The following is an 18,800-nucleotide window of genomic DNA, read 5'->3' on the forward strand; positions in this document are numbered from 1 at the left end:
AACAGCACACTATGAGAGTACTATGTCCTCTGCTATCTCTTTCATAGGAATAACACTGTGGAATAAGTTGACTGAACCACTAAGCTCTTGTAGATTTTTTTAAAGAAACTTCTGAAAATTACATTATTTGTAGAAGCATTTCCATAAATGTTTTTTTCCAGGATTATAAATGTTTCTATATTGATTCATTGTCAAGTGCTGTAAAATATGGCTGATATGAAGGACCTGCTGTTATTTGTATAATATGTGTTGTATGTTTTTTATTTTATATGATTGTCTCTTGTAAAACCGCCTAGTTATAGGCGTTTAAATCTTTTAAATAAATAAATAAAATTTATTTAAAAAAATATTTTAATATTAATGAAATAGGTAGAATTTACTTCAGCCAACTTGAGTAAACAAGAACAAGGCTGACAGAGGTAAAAGAACAAAACATACTTTACTGCAGTGATGACCACGTTGCGCTTTGGTTCATTGTCATAGCTCACACTCTCTACACCATAGACCTCAGCTAAATCATGGATGACTTTGCGATGGTCTCTGTTCATAGGTGGAAAGCAATGACTCTTTTTTGTCTGCTTGCTCTGAATCAAAGAAAAAAAGAGTGGAAAGTTATGATGAGTTCTTTCTTAATGGCAAAACAGACAGTGAACTGAAAAACAAAAACAACCCCACCCCCACACTGCTCTGTCTTACACATTCCCAATACAACTATAAAACCATTAATGCTAGAAACACTTAGTTAAATGACTGTATTTTAAATGATTGTATCCCAGGTTCTGACTTGGGCTTTGATTTTATATACTATTACATACAACAGGATATACCATTACATACAACAGGATTTACAATAAGATCCTATTAACATGTATACTTTCTTTTGACCAATTCATCAACTGAAATGCTTTATCTTTCATTACTGTATTCCCAGGAAAAACACAGTAAAAATATTAATACAAAATATTAAAATGTGGGTTAGTGGTACCTAGAAGGCTGAAGTGGAAGTGAAGCTGTGTGAGGGGTAAGGAAATAAAAATGTATAGGAAAAGAAAGTGGTACTGAGGTGACTGTAGGTGAAAAGGCAAAAAATAGAATGCTGTATGAAGGGTGAACAGAGATTAAAAACTATGAGAAAAAATGACAAAGATAAAGAGTTGAAACACGATGAGGGAAAAAGACCATGAGGAAGAAGCAATAATAGATGGAGGGCTAAAGAGGGAGTAGAGAATAGCTTAAGGGTTAGTGCACTGGGCTGAGAACCAGCTAAATGCCATACTGAGAAACTGAGCTTGGTTTCTCAGTATGACACTTAGCTGTTTTTAACACAAGCACTTTCAGAGTTTTATTCTATGGCTGCCATTACGTCCAACAAGAGGCCTCCTAACTACAACTTCAGATAAGTTACCAGTATATAGTGATGTTTTAATTGATGAATGGTGACTTTGGGAGGCTAGGGACTGCAAAGGCGATGATGGTCCCAATGGCAACCATAGTTGAGTGTTTACACTGAACAATGTTGGTTGTAGGGTCTGAGCACTTTACATAATTAATAATTATTTATTTATTAAATAATTTAATATATTCAGAGCTGTGATATTTGATTGAAAAGATTTATATTATCACAGAGTATTTATTATCTCCCTAATAGTTGAGTACTAATTTTATTATAAACATTTTATAATTTTATGTGGTTTTAATGTGTAACGTTATGATTTTTATAAGTTCATTATTTCTGTATTTGTGGCTTTTTTTTGTATAGATCCCACAATACAGACAATTCTGCAGAAGCACGGCCCATGTTGGATTATTCAATAAAGAGAACTTTGCTATCCCATTCTGCAAGACCCTTGATGCTCATTTTGCTTCAGTTTCTCTGATCAAAACACTACATTGCTTCCTGATTCACTTCTGGATCTAGATCAAGTTTCCTGTGCTCATGCTCAAGTGTCTTCATTATGTACCTCCCTATTACTTTTTCTCTTTTCATTTTACCCTATATGCCGTCTTCTAAACTCCAATCCTTATGTAAGTTGCTATTTGTACCCTTCACCAAGTTTTTGGAATGAATTTCCTGAATCACAGCATCTGCCCCCCACCCCACCTCAAAATCCTTTTTTATTATACTGCTTCTCATGTCACTGTCAAAATTCTTTATGGTCACATTTAGTGTGTATTGCCTAGATGGTAGGCACCATTTGCTCTAGTATTTGTTGCAGATTTCCAGGTCTTGCTGTGTCTTGTCAGGTAGAAACCGACGTTTCAGCCACCATGCTGTGGCTTTCTTCAGGGTATGATCTGAAGTCTGCAGTTGGACTTTGTAAATAGTGAGTTCACTGACCTGATTGGGAATAGGGCAATCCACCAATTTGAATTTTGGTGGGAAAGTCAGTTTCTTGCCAAAATTCAAATTGGTGGACTGCCCTGTTCCCAATCAGGCCAGTGAACCCACTATTTACAAAGTCCAACTGCAGATTTCAGATCATACCCTAAAGAAATTTGGTCAGAAATTTGAATTTTGCTGTGAAAGTCCATAGAGTAGAAAAGTCTCTGGCAAGTTTAAGGATGCTCTCCTCATGGAGCTGGGTTAGATGTTCTCTCAGGGTTTCCACAGCTGGCACTATGCTTGTTGCAAGTTTCTGGGTCTCGCTGCATCTTGTCAGGTAGAAACCGACATTTCAGCTACATGCTGTGGCTTTCTTCAGGGTATGATCTGAAGTCTGCAGTTTGGCTTTGTAAATAGTGGGTTCACTGACCTGATTGGGAACAGGTCAGTCCACCAATTTGAATTTTGGCGGGAAAGTCAGTTGGTCAGAAATTTGAACTTTGTTCTGAAAATCCATAGAGTGGAAAAGTGCCTGGCAGGTTTACAGATGCTCTCCCCGTGGAGCTTAAGATCTCATAGTGACATCATGGGACTTTCCCTGCCAAGGAAATTCAAAACTTTTGTGTCAGTTATTATTGGTCACCCCGGTTGTGGCAAGTCTAGGCTTGCCATGGATAGTTGTGAATTTAATGGGGGTGGGAGGTTTATTACAAACCTCGGGGGGAGTGGTGGGAGGGATACCATGGACAAGACTTCAGATCATACCCTAAAGTAAGCCACAGCATGGTGGCTAAAACATCTGTTTCTACCTGACAAGACGCAGCGAGACCCGGAAACCTGCAATAAGCACAATGCTAGCTGCGGAAACCCTGAGAGAACATATGCTCTAGTATGGCTCCTATAGTAACGTTGTTTAGTAACGTTGAAACACTTCTCAAACTGCAATTTGGAATGCAAAACCTAAACAGGACAAGAAAAAATAATATTCAGTGGCCCACAACTCCTGATGAGAATGCATTGCAATGAGTCTGTGTGTCTATGTGTGTGTCTTTGAGTGATATACCACCTTTCTGTGGGTTACAATCAAAGCAGTGTACATATTTTATACCTCAGGCAATAGAGGGTTAGGTGACTTGCCCAGAGTCACAAGGAGTTGCAATGGGACTCAAACCCAGCTCCCTGGATTCACAGACCACTGCAATAACCATTAGTCCAAACGTTGCTGTTCCAAAAATATTTAAGTCGCTATGAGTTATAAAGAAATGAGATGCAAATGCATGTTTTGTATCTCATTACTATACAAATCTCCTACTGCAGTTTTTTGCTGGTGTTATTTTACCATCCAGGAGCTTCGGGCTGTGCAAAATCACAGCCTAATGCTCTTGGGATGCAGAGGTAAGTCCCTGTCCCCGCCCCCCCAGGAGCTACCTGCCAATTCACTTGCCAGTGTGTGTGTGGGGTCCAATGAGGTCTGTGTGTGTGTGTGGGGGGGGATATTCAGGGGCATCAGGCAGGAGCAATGCCCAATCACTTCTGGTCACTCCGGCACCAACCTCAAAATGGTAATCATGTGAGACTGCTGTTAGGGGTGCCATTTGAGGTTAGCACCGGAGTAACCAGAAGCGATTGGATATCACTCCTGACTGACACCCCTGGGTTCCACCGGACCCTCCTGGATTCCAGCAGATGCCCTCTGGACCATCAGTGAGTTGGCAGGTAGCCACTAGAGGGTTTGGGTAAGCCGGGGTGTGCTTGGGTAGGAACTCACTGCCGCAGACCAGGAGCATCGGGCTGTGGTTTGTGCGGCCTGATGCTTTTGGGTCACAGGAATAAGGCTGCTTGTGAACAGGTTCACAAGCATTATTCCTATAAAATGGGATTATTCATTCTAAGTTATAACAGCCATACTTAAATAGATAAAGTTAACCAAATACTGAATAGTGGCTTTATTCGTTTTACTTTGGATCCTTATTCTGAAAAGACTCCAGCTCTTCTCCTAAGCTAGTATCCTAGCCCGATATATCTTTATGTCCAACCAAAAGTTTATGGAGGGTGAATGATTCTGTTAAATATCTTTTATGAGCAACATTGCTGAAGGGTTACACATAAAAGTTTATCTTTTTGTAGATGATACAAAAATTAGCAACACAATTGATACCTCATAGGGAATGGAAAGCAAAGAAGTGATCTCCAAAAATTAGAAGCATGGGCTAATGTTTGGCTGTTGGGCTTTAATGTGAAAAATGCATTTGGGGTGCACATCCAAAAGAACTGTATGCAACAGGAAGTAAAAGGCTGATGTGCATGGATCAGGGAAAGAGACCTGGGGGGACAGTATCTGAGAATCTCAAGGAGACTAAATAAAGCAGTAGCTAAGGCCAGAAATGTGTGCAGATAGCTAGAGAAGGTTATAACTTGCAGAAAGAAGGTGATAATGTCCCTGTACAAGTAATGAAATGTAATATGGCTTAAATCACTGGTAAGGCCTCACTTGGGAGTACTGCAGTGGTTCTTAAACCTGTCCAGGTGAACCCCGAGCCAGTCGGGTTTTCAAAATACCCATAATATGTATGAGGCAGTTTTGTATATAATAGAGGTGACAGGCATGCAAATCTGCTTCATACATATTCATTAGGAATATCTGGAACATATGACTGGCTGGGGGTTACCCCAGGACAGGCTTAAGAATCATTGGAATACTGTGTTCAGTTTTGGAGGCTGTATCTTGCCAAGAACATAAGAAGACTCAAAACCGTTCAAAGGAAAACAACCAAAATGAAATGGAGTCTTGTTAGGAGACATATGAGGGGAAAAAAACCCTTGAAGACCTGAATGTACGTCAGCCAAAACTTTGTAAACTGTTTTGATTGGTCTGTTAGACTAGAATTAAGATATATCAAATAATGTAAATAAATAAATAACCAATCGACTATAGAAGAAAAAAGGCACAGGGGCAATATAATTCAGACATTTAAACATTTGAGAGATATTATTAAGCAAACCTTTTCCAAAAACGGAAAGGCTATAGAACAGAAGAACATGAAATGAAGTTGCAAGTAAGGAAATTTAAAAGCAACATCAGGAAATACTTTTTCATGGAAAGGGTGGTGGATGTCTGCAATGTTCTCCTGCATGAGACAGTGGAGTATTTCCACTAAACAGAACTTAAATGAAAAGCAGCATAGAGGGGGATAACCTGAACAGAGTGGCAATTAAAGCCCTAAAAACAAAAAAGGAAAGGGGGAGTAAAATCTGCACAAAGCAACAGCTACAATTCTAACCACCTTTCTGGGCAGAGAGGATGAGCCATGCTGTTCTTTATCAACCATCATTTAGTATATATATACTGGTAGGAACAAAAAAATGGTGAGATACTTGAAATTGAAAAAAGCGGTCCAATGACTCTGCTTGTTCAGGGGCATATGGAAAGGGAAGTATGGAGACTGGTGACTCATCCTTTGCTACCTGTCTGTGCAACAGTGAGTGATGATAAAACACTTTGGATCTGGGAACTTTTCCTCCCTTCATTGCATGCTAGCAGTGTGGAAACTCAAAAAGGATGGAAGATGCTGTGCCTTTTCCCCAGATGGGAAGGCCTTAGCAGTAGGATTACATGATGGGAGTTTTCTGGTGGTAAATGCTGACACGCTTGAAGATATGGTATCCCTTCAGCACAGAAAGGAAATGATTGCAGATATCAAATTTTCTCCAGATGCAGGAAAATATCTGGCAGTGGCTTCCCATGATAATTTATAATGTACTGACCAGCAAAAGAGTTGGAATTTGCAAAGGTGCATCCAGCTATATCACACATATTGATTGGGACTCCCGAGGTAAACTACCCTCATAACTATCAAAATGATTTTACAGATGCTTATATATTCTTAATGTTTATATTTGCATGAGACTGTGAAGACTGAATGGGATTTGATTTGCTTTATTATACCTTTCTTTTGTGGGATGGCCTAATTTTTTTTTTTGCTGCTTCTTAGTTGTACCTTGATGTAGTTTCTTTGTCTTTATCTACAGTACACTTCTTTTTTTTTTTTTCCTTCATCTCTCTTTGGGAATATTAACAATATATCTTTATTATTTAATAATTTGTTTTCTCAGGTACTTTAGCTAGATTGTGAGCCTTCGCGACAGTTAGGGAATTTCCAAGTACCTAATTTTTACTTTTATTTTATTGTAACTCGTTCTGGGCTCTTGGGAGGATGGGCTATAAAAATGAACAAATAAATAAATATGTTTTTATGCAATTAACTTCAGAAGATAGCTGCATAAAATAATGTTAATATCAACCCATGTATACATACGAGTATAAGACAAGAGTTACAGAAGGCATAAAATACCTAAAATATTCAAAAGATGTATGAACAAAATTGAATGCAACTTTTTACAGACCAATTACCGTATTTTCACGCAAATAACGCGCACCCGTATAAAACGCGCACACGGGTATAGCGCGCAGAAATCACGATGATATGTACAAAAACTTTGGTATACCGCGCTCACGGGTATACCGCGCATGCTGCCCGACGCTCCTTTCGCCCGCCCTGACTTTCCGACTCTCCGTTCACCCCCCTGACTTCCGTGCACTGTCCCCCCTTGAAGGTCTGTCCCCATCCTGAAAGCCTGATGCCCCCCCCCTGACGTCCGATACATCCCTCCCCCCGAAGGACCGCCGACTCCCCAACAATATCGGGCCAGGAGGGAGCCCAAATCCTCCTGGCCACGGCGACCCCCTAACCCCACCCCGCACTACATTACGGGCAGGAGGGATCCCAGGCCCTCCTGCCCTCGACGCAAACCCCCCTCCCCCCAACGACTGCCCCCCCCCAAGAACCTCCGACCGCCCCCCCAGCCGACCCGCGACCCCCCCTGGCGACCCCCACGACCCCCCCACCCCCCTTCCCCATACCTTTGGTAGTTGGGCCAGAAGGGAGCCCAAACCCTCCTGGCCACGGCGACCCCCTAACCCCACCCCGCACTACATTACGGGCAGGAGGGATCCCAGGCCCCCCTGCCCTTGACGCAAACCCCCCTCCCCCCCAACGACCGCCCCCCCAAGAACCTCCGACCGCTCCCCCAGCCGACCCGCGACCCCCCTGGCGACCCCCACGACCCCCCCACCCCCCTTCCCCGTACCTTTGGTAGTTGGCCGGACAGACGGGAGCCAAACCCGCCTGTCCGGCAGGCAGCCAACAAAGGAATGAGGCCGGATTGGCCCATCCATTCTAAAGCTCCGCCTACTGGTGGGGCCTAAGGCGCGTGGGCCAATCAGAATAGGCCCTGGAGCCTTAGGTCCCACCTGGGGGCGCGGCCTGAGGCACATGGTCGGGTTGGGCCCATGTGCCTCAGGCCGCGCCCCCAGGTGGGACCTAAGGCTCCAGGGCCTATTCTGATTGGCCCACGCGCCTTAGGCCCCACCAGTAGGCGGAGCTTTAGGATGGATGGGCCAATCCGGCCTCATTCCTTCGTTGGCTGCCTGCCGGACAGGCGGGTTTGGCTCCCGTCTGTCCGGCCAACTACCAAAGGTACGGGGAAGGGGGGTGGGGGGGTCGTGGGGGTCGCCGGGGGGATCGCGGGTCGGCTGGGGGGCGGTCGGAGGTTCTTGGGGGGGGGGGCGGTCGTTGGGGGGGGGGGGGGGTTGCGTCGAGGGCAGGAGGGCCGGGGATCCCTCCTGCCCGTAATGTAGTGCGGGGTGGGGTTAGGGGGTCGCCGTGGCCAGGAGGGTTTGGGCTCCCTTCTGGCCCGATATTGTCGGGAAGTCGGCGGTCCTTCGGGGTGGGGGTGCGAGTGGTCCTGCCGGGGGGGGGGATGTATCGGACGTCGGGGAGTCGGCCGGGCAAGAGGGCTTGGGCTCCCTCTTGCTCCGATCGTGGATGCGGGTGCGGGTGGGAGCGCGTGCGAGCGGTCGTTCGGGGTGGGGGTGCGAGTGGTCCTGCCGGGGGGGGGGGATGTATCGGACGTCGGGGAGTCGGCCGGGCAAAGAGGGCTTGGGCTCCCTCTTGCTCCGATCGTGGATGCGGGTGCGGGTGGGAGCGCGTGCGAGCGGTCGTTCGGGGTGGGGGTGCGAGTGGTCCTGCCGGGGGGGGGATGTATCGGACGTCGGGGAGTCGGCCGGGCAAGAGGGCTTGGGCTCCCTCTTGCTCCGATCGTGGATGCGGGTGCGGGTGGGAGCGCGTGCGAGCGGTCGTTCGGGGTGGGGGTGCGAGCGGTCCTGCTGGGGGGGGTGAATCGGGCGTCGGGCGGGGTGGGAACTATGTTTTAAAACTTTTGTATACCGCGCTCACGCATATAATGCGCGAGGGGTATGCGCGGTAGGTAAAAACGCGTATAACGCGCGCGTTATATGCGTGAAAATACGGTACTCAAGTTCCCATAACATTTTATTAGGTCAGGGAGTTGGTTTGTGCATACTGTTTACTTACCTTATTTACAGCTTCTACAAGTGTTTTGATTTCTCTCTCAATTTCACTGACAAACTTTAAATCTTTCCTGCAAGTAGAAAAAATCCTACATGTAAAATCTGAAGTAATTGCAGTTTTACATTATCATTTTCCAGGAAAAAGACAAAAGGATATATTAATCTACAAAAAAGTAAAATTTAATTTGATTTTAAGGAAGAGCTATGTGACCAAGATATAGAATCTGTTGATGATATTGCATAGGGAATATCAGGAGACATTAAGATTACTGCCTGATCATATAGGGCACAGATAAGCATTGGGGATCCCTAACCAGTCAAGTTTTAGGATAGCTACAGTATAGAAACATAGAAACATGATGGCAGATAAAGGCCAAATAGCTCATCCAGTCTGCCCATCCGCAGTAACCATTATTTCTTCCTCGAAAAAATTCCACGTGCTTATCCCACACTTACTTGAATCCAGACACAGTCTTTGTCTCCACCACCTCTTCTGAGAGACTATTCCATGCATCTACCACCCTTTTTGTAAAAAACGTATTTCTTTAAATTATCCCTGAGCTTATTATCTCTTAACATCATCCTATGCCCTTTCATTTCCGAGCTTCTTTTCAAATGAAAGACTTGACTCATGCGCATTTACGTCATGTAGGTATTTAAACGTCTCTATCATATCTCCCCTCTCCCGCCTTTCCTCCAAAGTATACATACGCTTTATGATGAGCCTTTCTTTGGACAGACTCCATTATTTTTTATATCTCTTTGAAGGTGCGGTCTCCAGAATTGCACACAATATTGTAAATGAGGTCTCACCAGAGTCTTATACAGGGGCATAATTCTTCCTATGCACCCTAGCATCTTTCTTGCTTTTGCTGTCACCTTTTCAACTTGTTTGGCCACCTTAAGATCATCACATCACACCCAAGTCCCGCTCTTCAGTCATGCCCATAAGTTCTTCACCCCCTAAACTGTTCTGTTCCCTTAGGTTTCTGCAGCCCAAATGCATGACCTTGAATTTCTTCACTAGGTTTTTCTTCATGTTATTCACACCATCTGGGGTGTCTACTCTATTGCAGATTTTGGTATCATCCGCAAAGAGGCAAATCTTACCCTTCTGCAATATTGCTTATAAAAATTTTAAAAAGAACAAGTCCAATAGAACCTTGAGGTACACCACCGGTAACATCTCTTTCCTCAAAGTGATCTCCATTGACCACCACCCTTCTGTTGCCTTTCACTCAAGTGTTCCTGACACAGCCCATCACTTTGGGGGCCCATCCCTAGGGCACTCAGTTTATTTATTAGACACCTGTGTGGAACACTGTCAAAGGCTTTGCTAAAATCTGAATACACCACATCTAGCATATCCCCTCTAACCAATTCTTTGGTCACCCAGTCAAAGAAATTGATCAGATTTATTTGACAAGACCTACCCTCTGGTGAATCCATGTTGCCTCCAGTCCTGTAATCCACTGGATTCCAGAAACTTCATCATTCTCTGGTTTTGTTTTGCAATCATATTTATTAAATTTTCAAGAAAATACAATCAAGTACAACAATGTAGCACAGGAGCAAATCTGTCTTATATGACCAAACAAACAACAAAAACAGTATCACAAAGGTCACAATTTAAACAACCGTCCATCCCTACACCCATCCCAGGAATGTGAGGGAAAAAGACAACAAAAACTCAAGTTAGGGGCAACCAAATAAGACACGGCTGCGTGCATATGGAGTTAAGGTAGCCAAAAAGGGCTTCCAAATAGTAAGCAACACTCGTCCCTGTTTAGTATCCGAGTCACAGAGATGCATGGTTTCCATAGTCAGGAGGTGTAGCATATGTGAGCGCCAATGGCCTTACATAGGACTCAGGGGACCTATCCAAAGAAAAAGTAGAACCTTCAGGCCCAAAAGAATCGTCCGTCGAAGAAAACCTTTTAGGCCTCTGGGTATAGGATGCTGAAGGTCAAAAAGCTATAACAGACTATAACTATTACAGTGCCATCTGGTTTGCCATACTGCCGACCCTGGAGAAGATAGCAGACCAGAAAGTTCACACCAGTGGACAGTCCCAAAACATGTGTGACAGGGTGGCTTTAGGGTGACCACACTTCGGGCAAGAGCCCGTAGAGATGAGTGTTGCTCTATATGCACGCCAAGATGCTATGCACAACCTACAAAGAAATTTATAGCCCATTTCATAGTAGGAAATGTCAGGTAAAAGACCATGAAGCAATTTCAAGAAGCGTTGTATGTGAGGGCCCTGCAACATTTAATGGTGAAAATATTTAAGGGGTACCATCAGCTGGGCATCTAACCAATAAACATCAGACAGGTTTTCATATACTGTTGCAAGCAATGCCGAGGAAGGCAAAGAAGTCACATAGTGCCTGAGTTAGAGGTATGAAAAGATATCCAGTCTGCTTCAACCATAAGCAGTGCACAACTGGGGAAGTGTTGGCAGAGTACCCTCATCAGTAAGGATCTGATACAAATAGGAAGTTTCCCTTCCTAGCCACCAGAAAGCCGGCAGCTGTCATACTTGATAGAAAGGCGCCATTTCCACAAATGGACAAGAGAAGGTGTAGTCTGAAAATCGAATTTCAACTGGGCACACACTTGTCGCCAGGTGGATCTCAAGGGAGTGAGAAAAGAATAATAGGGGTTCCCCAGGACAGCAGCTACAACGCAAAGGGTATGCAAGAGATAACTAAAATGATAGAGTTTCCAAAACTGTAATTCTACCAGAGTCCATGAGAAGTAAGATGTAGAGAGAAACTAATCATGGATATGCCAAATTATTTATTTATTTATTTCTAAAATTTCTTATCCGCCTATAAATAAGCAGTTTACAGCATAAAGCATTCACAATGATTCAAAGAGCAACATATAACAATACTTTCAGTACACACAGATTTAGGAGTAATCATCAGTGCAGACATGAAAACTGCCAATCAAGTGGAGAAGGCTTCATCTAAGGCAAGGCAGATATTGGGTTGTATCAATAGAAGTTTCGTCAGCCGAAAGCCTGAAGTCATAATGCCGTTGTACAGGGCCATGGTGAGACCTCATCTGGAGTACTGTGTGCAATTCTGGAGGCCACATTACAGTAAAGATGTGCGCAGAATTGAATCGGTTCAACGGACGGCCACCAGGATGATCTCGGGGCTCAAGGGTCTCTCGTACGAAGAGAGACTGAACAAATGGCAGCTCTACACTCTCGAGGAACGTAGGGAGAGGGGAGACATGATCGAAACATTTAAGTACCTCACGGGACGTGTCGAAGTGGAAGATGATATTTTCTTTCTCAAGGGACCCTCGGCCACAAGAGGGCACCCGCTCAAACTCAGGGGCGGAAAATTTCATGGCGACACCAGAAAGTATTTCTTCACAGAGAGAGTGGTTGATCATTGGAACAAGCTTCCAGTGCAGGTGATCGAGGCAGACAGCGTGCCAGACTTTAAGAATAAATGGGATACCCATGTGGGATCCCTACGAGGGTCAAGATAAGGAAATTGGGTCATTAGGGCATAGACAGGGGGTGGGTAAGCAGAGTGGGCAGACTTGATGGGCTGTAGCCCTTTTCTGCCGTCATCTTCTATGTTTCTATATATTTAACCCAATAAAAATAGCAGGGAGCTACAGTAGGATTACATATCATCAATCGTTAATGAATCAAGAGCATTATTCATAGGTCAGATTCCTCTTTAAACATCTCCCTTCCACATAGCATCAGAGGAAGGCCTCTACGAACAATCCCAGTCCACCCCGTCTATTAACAAAGCCACCAGGAGCAAGGGAAGGCGTGAGCGGCCGCCCAACCAAAGAAACCCACGTAACATTTTGTCCAATTGACGCTCCACACTCCTTGAGAAGGACAGGACCAGCATTTGATAAACATACAGCCATTGAGGAAGTATCATCATATTATAAAGAGCAATGCGCCCCATCAAAGAAATGGGAAAATGCCTCCAAGTCAGCAAGTATGACTTGGTCTTGTCCAACAAGGGCTGTATATTAAAATTGTGTAGTTTGGTGATATTCTGCAGAATTGTAATCCCCAGATATACAACTTTCCCGGGTGCCCAGGTAAATGGAAAGGGACCATTCCATTGTGCTGGCAAAGTCATTTGGAATGGGAGGGCTACTAGATTTCTTATAGTTCAACAAGAAACCAGAGTGAAAACCGTACTCAGTCAAGGTATCAAGCAGATGAGGCAAAGAACATTCGTTCTAGGCGGTTCACATCAAAGAGAGAATGAACAATCAGTGATAGTACATTTTTATGGAAATACAAGACATAATTGAAATATTAGTTTACAAATTTTTCAAAGAGATACATTCTCATTGATTTTCAAAAAGTATAATAAGTTTGAGACTGAGAAATAATTTCACTTAACCAGCTGCTCAATTTGCCTGCCTGAAATGCAAACGTTTTATCTAGAAATCTTTCATAGCGACAATGTTTTAATGTTGGATAGGCAAAGAAATTAATTCTTTGAGCAGACTTTTTTGTCCTATACAATTTAAAATGTAAGGATAGGTAACATGGAGCCAAACTGAACAGTGTTTTAAAGCATCAAATCATCTGCAAATATCAAGGCTTTCAAATCATAATCAGCAATATGAAGGCCAGTGATATGGACATCCTGCTTCAAGGTTCTAGATATAAAAGAAACAGTAACGGGGAGAGGGGACACCCCTGATGGGTCCCGCGCGAGATAAATAGGATGCCAATCTATATGCCAACACCCACGCAAAAATCTTAAAAGTCAATGTTGAGCAGGGAAATAGGGCAGTATAAGAACATAAGAATTGCCGCTGCTGGGTCAGACCAGTGGTCCATCGTACCCAGCAGTCCGTTCATGCGGCGGCCCTTAGGTCAAAGACCATTGCCCTGTCTAGCCTTACCTGTGTACGTTCTGGTTCAGCAGGAACTTGTCTAACTTTGTCTTGAATCCCTGGATGGTGTTTTCTCCTATAACAGCCTCCGGAATAGCGTTCCAGTTATCTACCACTCTCTGTGGGAATCTATCCCCTTTTAACTTTAGAGAGTGCCCTCTCGTTCTCTCTACCTTGGAGAGGGTGAACAACCTGTCTTTATCTACTAAGTCTATTCCCTTCATTATCTTGAATGTTTCGATCATGTCCCCTCTCAGTCTCCTCTTATCTAGGGAGAAGAGGCCCAGTTTCTCTAATCTCTCACTGTACGGCAACTCCTCCAGTCCCTTAACCATTTTTAGTCACTCTTCTCTGGATCTTCTCGAGTAGTAACGTGTCCTTCTTCATGTACGGCGACCAGTGCTGGACGCAGTACTCCAGGTGGGGGCGTACCATGGCCTGGTACAGCGGCATGATAACCTTCTCTGATCTGTTTGTGATCCCCTTCTTAATCATTCCAAGCATTCTGTTTGCCCTTTTTGCTGCCGCCACCGCCTCACATTGCACAGACAGCTTCATTGACTTGTTAACCAGTACTCCCAAATCTCTTTCCTGGGGGTCTCTCCAAGTACTGCACCGGACATCCTGTATTCATCTATAAGAATCTTCTTACCGACATGCATCACCTTATACTTATCCACGTTAAATCTCATTTGCCATGTCGCGGACCATTTCTCGAGCGTGTTTATGTCACATTGCAGGTCTTCGCAATCCTTCTGCGTCCTCACTACTCTGAATAACTTTGTATCGTCTGCAAATTTAATCACCTAGCTCAATTTTCAGGTCGTTTATAAATATGTTGAAGAGCATGGGTCCAAGCACTGAACCCTGCGGCACTCCACTCGTGAAGCTTTTCCAGTCCGAGTATTGTCCATTTACCCCAACTCTGTTTCCTATCCGCCAACCAGTTTTTAATCCACGTGAGTATTTCAACCTCGATTTCATGGCTCACAATTTTTTGAAGTAGTCATTCATGCAGGACCTTGTCTAACGCCTTCTGAAAATCCAGATATGATTCGACATACAAAGGATCGTTTCCCGGTTTTGGAATTAGAGTAATAAGGGCGTCTGTGCCACAATAAGGGCGTCTGTGCCACCAAGAGGAAATGAAACTTTAATACTTTAAAACAAGTATTAAAGTAACGTACCAGCACACCCGGAAGATGATAAAGAAGTAATTTATAATATTCCGCGGTTAACCCATCGGGTCCGAGCGCCTTGCAAGTGGACAGAGACTTGATAACCTGTTGAATTTCCATCGCTCTCAAAGGCGCATTCAACGAGTCTAACATCAGTGGGGTTAAACGCGGTAAAGAAGCATCATCCAGATATGCATATACCAAAGAGGGCTGAGAGGGCGAACCAGCTGTATACAGATGGGAAAAATAGTCACAAAAGATTTGGAGATCTTATCGGTAGCATTAGTAATGGTCCCATCGGATAGACCAGTGGTTGGCAAACTGCGGCTCGCGAGCCAATTGAGTGCGGTTCGCTGCTCGTCTAGAGCAGGCGTGCCCGACCTGTTTCCCTTCCCACTGCCCTCCCCCAAGCCACCGCCATTGAGGAACAGGCTGCCACCCCCACCGGGGAATAGGCTGCCACCGCCACTATCGGAGAACAGGCCTGCGCCGAGTTCTGAGCTCTCCCTGCTTCCCTTCCCCGCGGGGCCGACCAACTCTCGCCACCCGACGTCAATTCTGACATCAGAGAGGACGTTCTGGGCCAGCCAATTCCTACTAGTAGATTAAACAGAATGTACTCAAAGTCACTTGCAGGAGCATAAAATATCTTTGGCAAGCAGTTTAGTTTGGGACTGTAGACGTTTGATAATAAGTACTGCTACCCCATCTTTCTTGCAAGTAGTAGAGGAACAGTAAACCTCTCCCACTCAAACAGTTTTTAGCTTCATATGTTCTACATCAAACAATTGGTTTCTTGTAAACAAGCAATATCCACCTCTTGGCGGCATAGGTACGATAGTAATTTAGCCCATTTAATAGGAGAATTCACGCTTGACACATTCCAGGTCACTACTCTCAACGACGAAGGAGATTTAGCCCCAATTATCCCAAATAATAAAAAAACAGCAAGGTGCAATAAATCAATTAGGGGACATCCTGGTGCCCAGCCTTCACCTTGGGTATCCAACAGGTCAGCAGCCAAGCCTGTAAACTGTGCAAATTGAAGATTTTCCCATGAATTTGATTGTGCTTGATCAGAAAATCATTAAAAAAAAATGTTTTAAGGGAGAAACAAGATGGCTGCGTTGTAGAGAGGACGCTGAGTTGTGCTCTCCTGCGAAACACAAATTTCCTACCTCTATCGGGTTTACTCTGTTGCCGACATGCCGAAAAGACGAGGCAGAGCGGTTGCTTCAGCCCGGCAGCCGGGATCCTCCTCAATGAGGCAGGAGGGAATAACCCGCTTCTTTACATCTTTGCCACAGGGCGTGCCGGCTGAGCCGAATCGGAGAGAGATTTTGGCTCTCGGGAGCGAAGTCTCGCTCAGCCACGCGGGACCTCCATCTCCTCTGCAACCGCGAGACTGGGGAATAGAGGCGGTTCCACAGGGACGGATGGCGTCGCCGATGGAGCTGGAGGGCTTGCCTAACCCTCAAGTGCTCTCGGCAGGAATAACTACATCGGAGGAGGTGGCTGAGATTTCAGCGAGTGAAGGACAAGCTTCAACAGTCCTTCCTCTGGTAAGACCCGCTGAAATAACTTTAGAGTCTATTTGGACGGCGTTAGACTCTTTGTACAAACTATGTGCAGGAACCCTACCTCAGGTGACTCTTCAAGAAAGGAGATTGGACAAATTACAGGAGGAATTGAAGGATCAGGAAGGAATTTGGATCAGAAATTTCAAAGTTTACAAGCTTCTCAGACTGTTATACTACAAGATAGACTACTCTATACTAGGAAAATGGAAAACTTTGAAAATTATATGAAAATGTTGAAGTTAAGAATTCTTAATTTTCCTAAGGTGTTAACAACACCTCCTAAGGAAATGTTTTATAAATTCTTAAAAGAAATATTTAAATATCCTGATGCCGGACTACCTCCTTTACATAGAATATATTACTTGCCAGTATCAAAACAGAAAACTTTAGGTCCAGAAGTTTCTCCTGAACTTCCTAATCCTTTGAATTTAACAGAAGTCCTTGAAACTTCAGTGGATGAAGTAATCTGTCGTACTACTCTTGTGGTGGCGTTTGTCTTTCAACAAGACAAAGAGGCACTTCTTAGACTGTTTTTCAGGCAGAAAGAAGTGACCTTTCTGGACAGTAAGATCAGTATGTTTCCAGACGTCTCAAAAGCAACTCAGACCAGACGGAAGAGGTTCCTTGAACTGAAACAGTTTGTAATACAGCTGGGGGCCAAATATCAATTGAGATATCCTTGCAAATGTAAGATTCTTCTGGACCAACATTCATATATATTTTTTGAGCCCTCACAATTACAATTCTTTCTTGAAGGAAAGGGAATAACAACTTCAAATATCTCTGAAGGGAATGTAGGATCAATCCCATAGTAATGTAAGAAGAAGATGTACTCTACAAATATGGTTTTCGATATTAATCCATTATAAATATCTCTCATAAATGTGAATTGTTTCTCCTCCAGAATGTGGACTAATTAAGAGCGAAATTTGGTTTAATTATTAAACGGATAGTATCCAGATATATTTTTTTTCCTTTTAAAAAACTTTTGTGATGTTCTCTCTTTATTTTCTTATACAAGTAATGTATATGTATCAATATATAAAATGATAAATAAATAAATAAAAAAAATGTTTTAAAGTTCATCCTGGGGTCACTCAAAGTCAACGATTATATAAATACAGCTCCATTTTTCTTAAAATTTGCTATTACTTTTGCTTTAATGGAGCAAATGTCTTGGTATCATTGCTATAACTTTTATGTTTTCATACTCAGGATGACAGAATCAAGTAGGATAAAAGCTTTCCCATAACTACTGCACTCTGGAATTTTTATGGATACAGATTCTATGTGTGATGAAGAAGTGTATAGCAATGGGAATATTCTACCATTCACCTGGCCAGCATAAAGAAACAGAAACATGCTAACAGAAATTAGAAAAACAAATATATCGTAATTAGCAATATGATGCATGCACAAAACAAAGTTTAGTTACATATTTAAAAATATATCCAATTTTGTGTTTTTAAAAGATATTCAGGGAGTCATCATGATTTATTTTTTATTATAATTTTTATTGTTGTGATCAGAAAGTCATTGTAACACATATACCCCTGAATTCTATAAATGGTACACAAGCCTGAGATGCGCGCACAACTTAATTGAAATTTATTTATTTGTAACCCACTTAAAGGCGTAAGTGTCTCTCAATAAAACATACATAATAATAAAAACAAATACAAGTCATAATACACAAAATTAATAAAATTATCCATTAGCTCCAATCCAATTACTGGCATTAATTGGCAACAATTTGGATTTTGCTAAGTGCTATTCTATAAAGTTTCATGTGCAAATCTTATAGCATGCAACTCAACATGGAGCATGGCCATGGGAGGAGTAGGGTCATGTCAAGGACCTTCACTAAAGATGAATACCAGGAATCCACACTTAACGTATGCGCCAGGATTTATATCAGGTTTTAGTTGGAGTAAATCTTATTCCCAAAGTCTGGTATGGGAACCAGCTCTTTAAACGGCATGGAACTCAGAGATCTGTTTATAGAATAGCATTCTGTGTGGGTTTTATTGGCGCCATTTACTGAATTTAGCCCCAAACCAAAGAACAACAAGCATTTGAACAGTTTAACTTTCTACTGTGCCAAGATACAGCACATATGTCAAAGACCATGATCCCATAATAGCACATAGCACCTTGCTGGTCCACTGAAAAAATCCCAACCCTCCCAGAACAATTCTTTGGCTAGAGGAGGGGGACCGAACTAAAACCATCTAGAGCCATTTCATAATGACTGTCTCCAAATTTTTTATTTTTAACATATTTCACCTGCCTCCCCCCTCCCCCCCACACACTTCATCTTCTACTCCATTCCCACTGACCCCTGGCATATTCATCTTTAATCAAAGAACAGAGTCAAAAAGCTAAAT

General features: G+C 43.2%; 1 protein-coding gene across 1 annotated transcript in view; it reads right to left on the bottom strand.

Annotated features, from left to right (window-relative positions):
• The window catches only part of NFX1 (nuclear transcription factor, X-box binding 1), a 261,059-nt gene that overhangs the window by 22,606 nt on the left and 219,653 nt on the right, over positions 1-18,800 (bottom strand). The window contains exons 22-23 of the mRNA XM_033930649.1: positions 8,758-8,824; positions 439-584 (exon numbers count right to left, since the gene is read on the bottom strand). Of these exons, the coding sequence (XP_033786540.1) occupies positions 439-584; positions 8,758-8,824 (213 nt within the window). The remainder of the gene's footprint in view (positions 1-438; positions 585-8,757; positions 8,825-18,800) is intronic.

Source organism: Geotrypetes seraphini, chromosome 2 (assembly GCF_902459505.1).
Source record: "Geotrypetes seraphini chromosome 2, aGeoSer1.1, whole genome shotgun sequence".
NCBI lineage: Eukaryota > Metazoa > Chordata > Amphibia > Gymnophiona > Dermophiidae > Geotrypetes > Geotrypetes seraphini.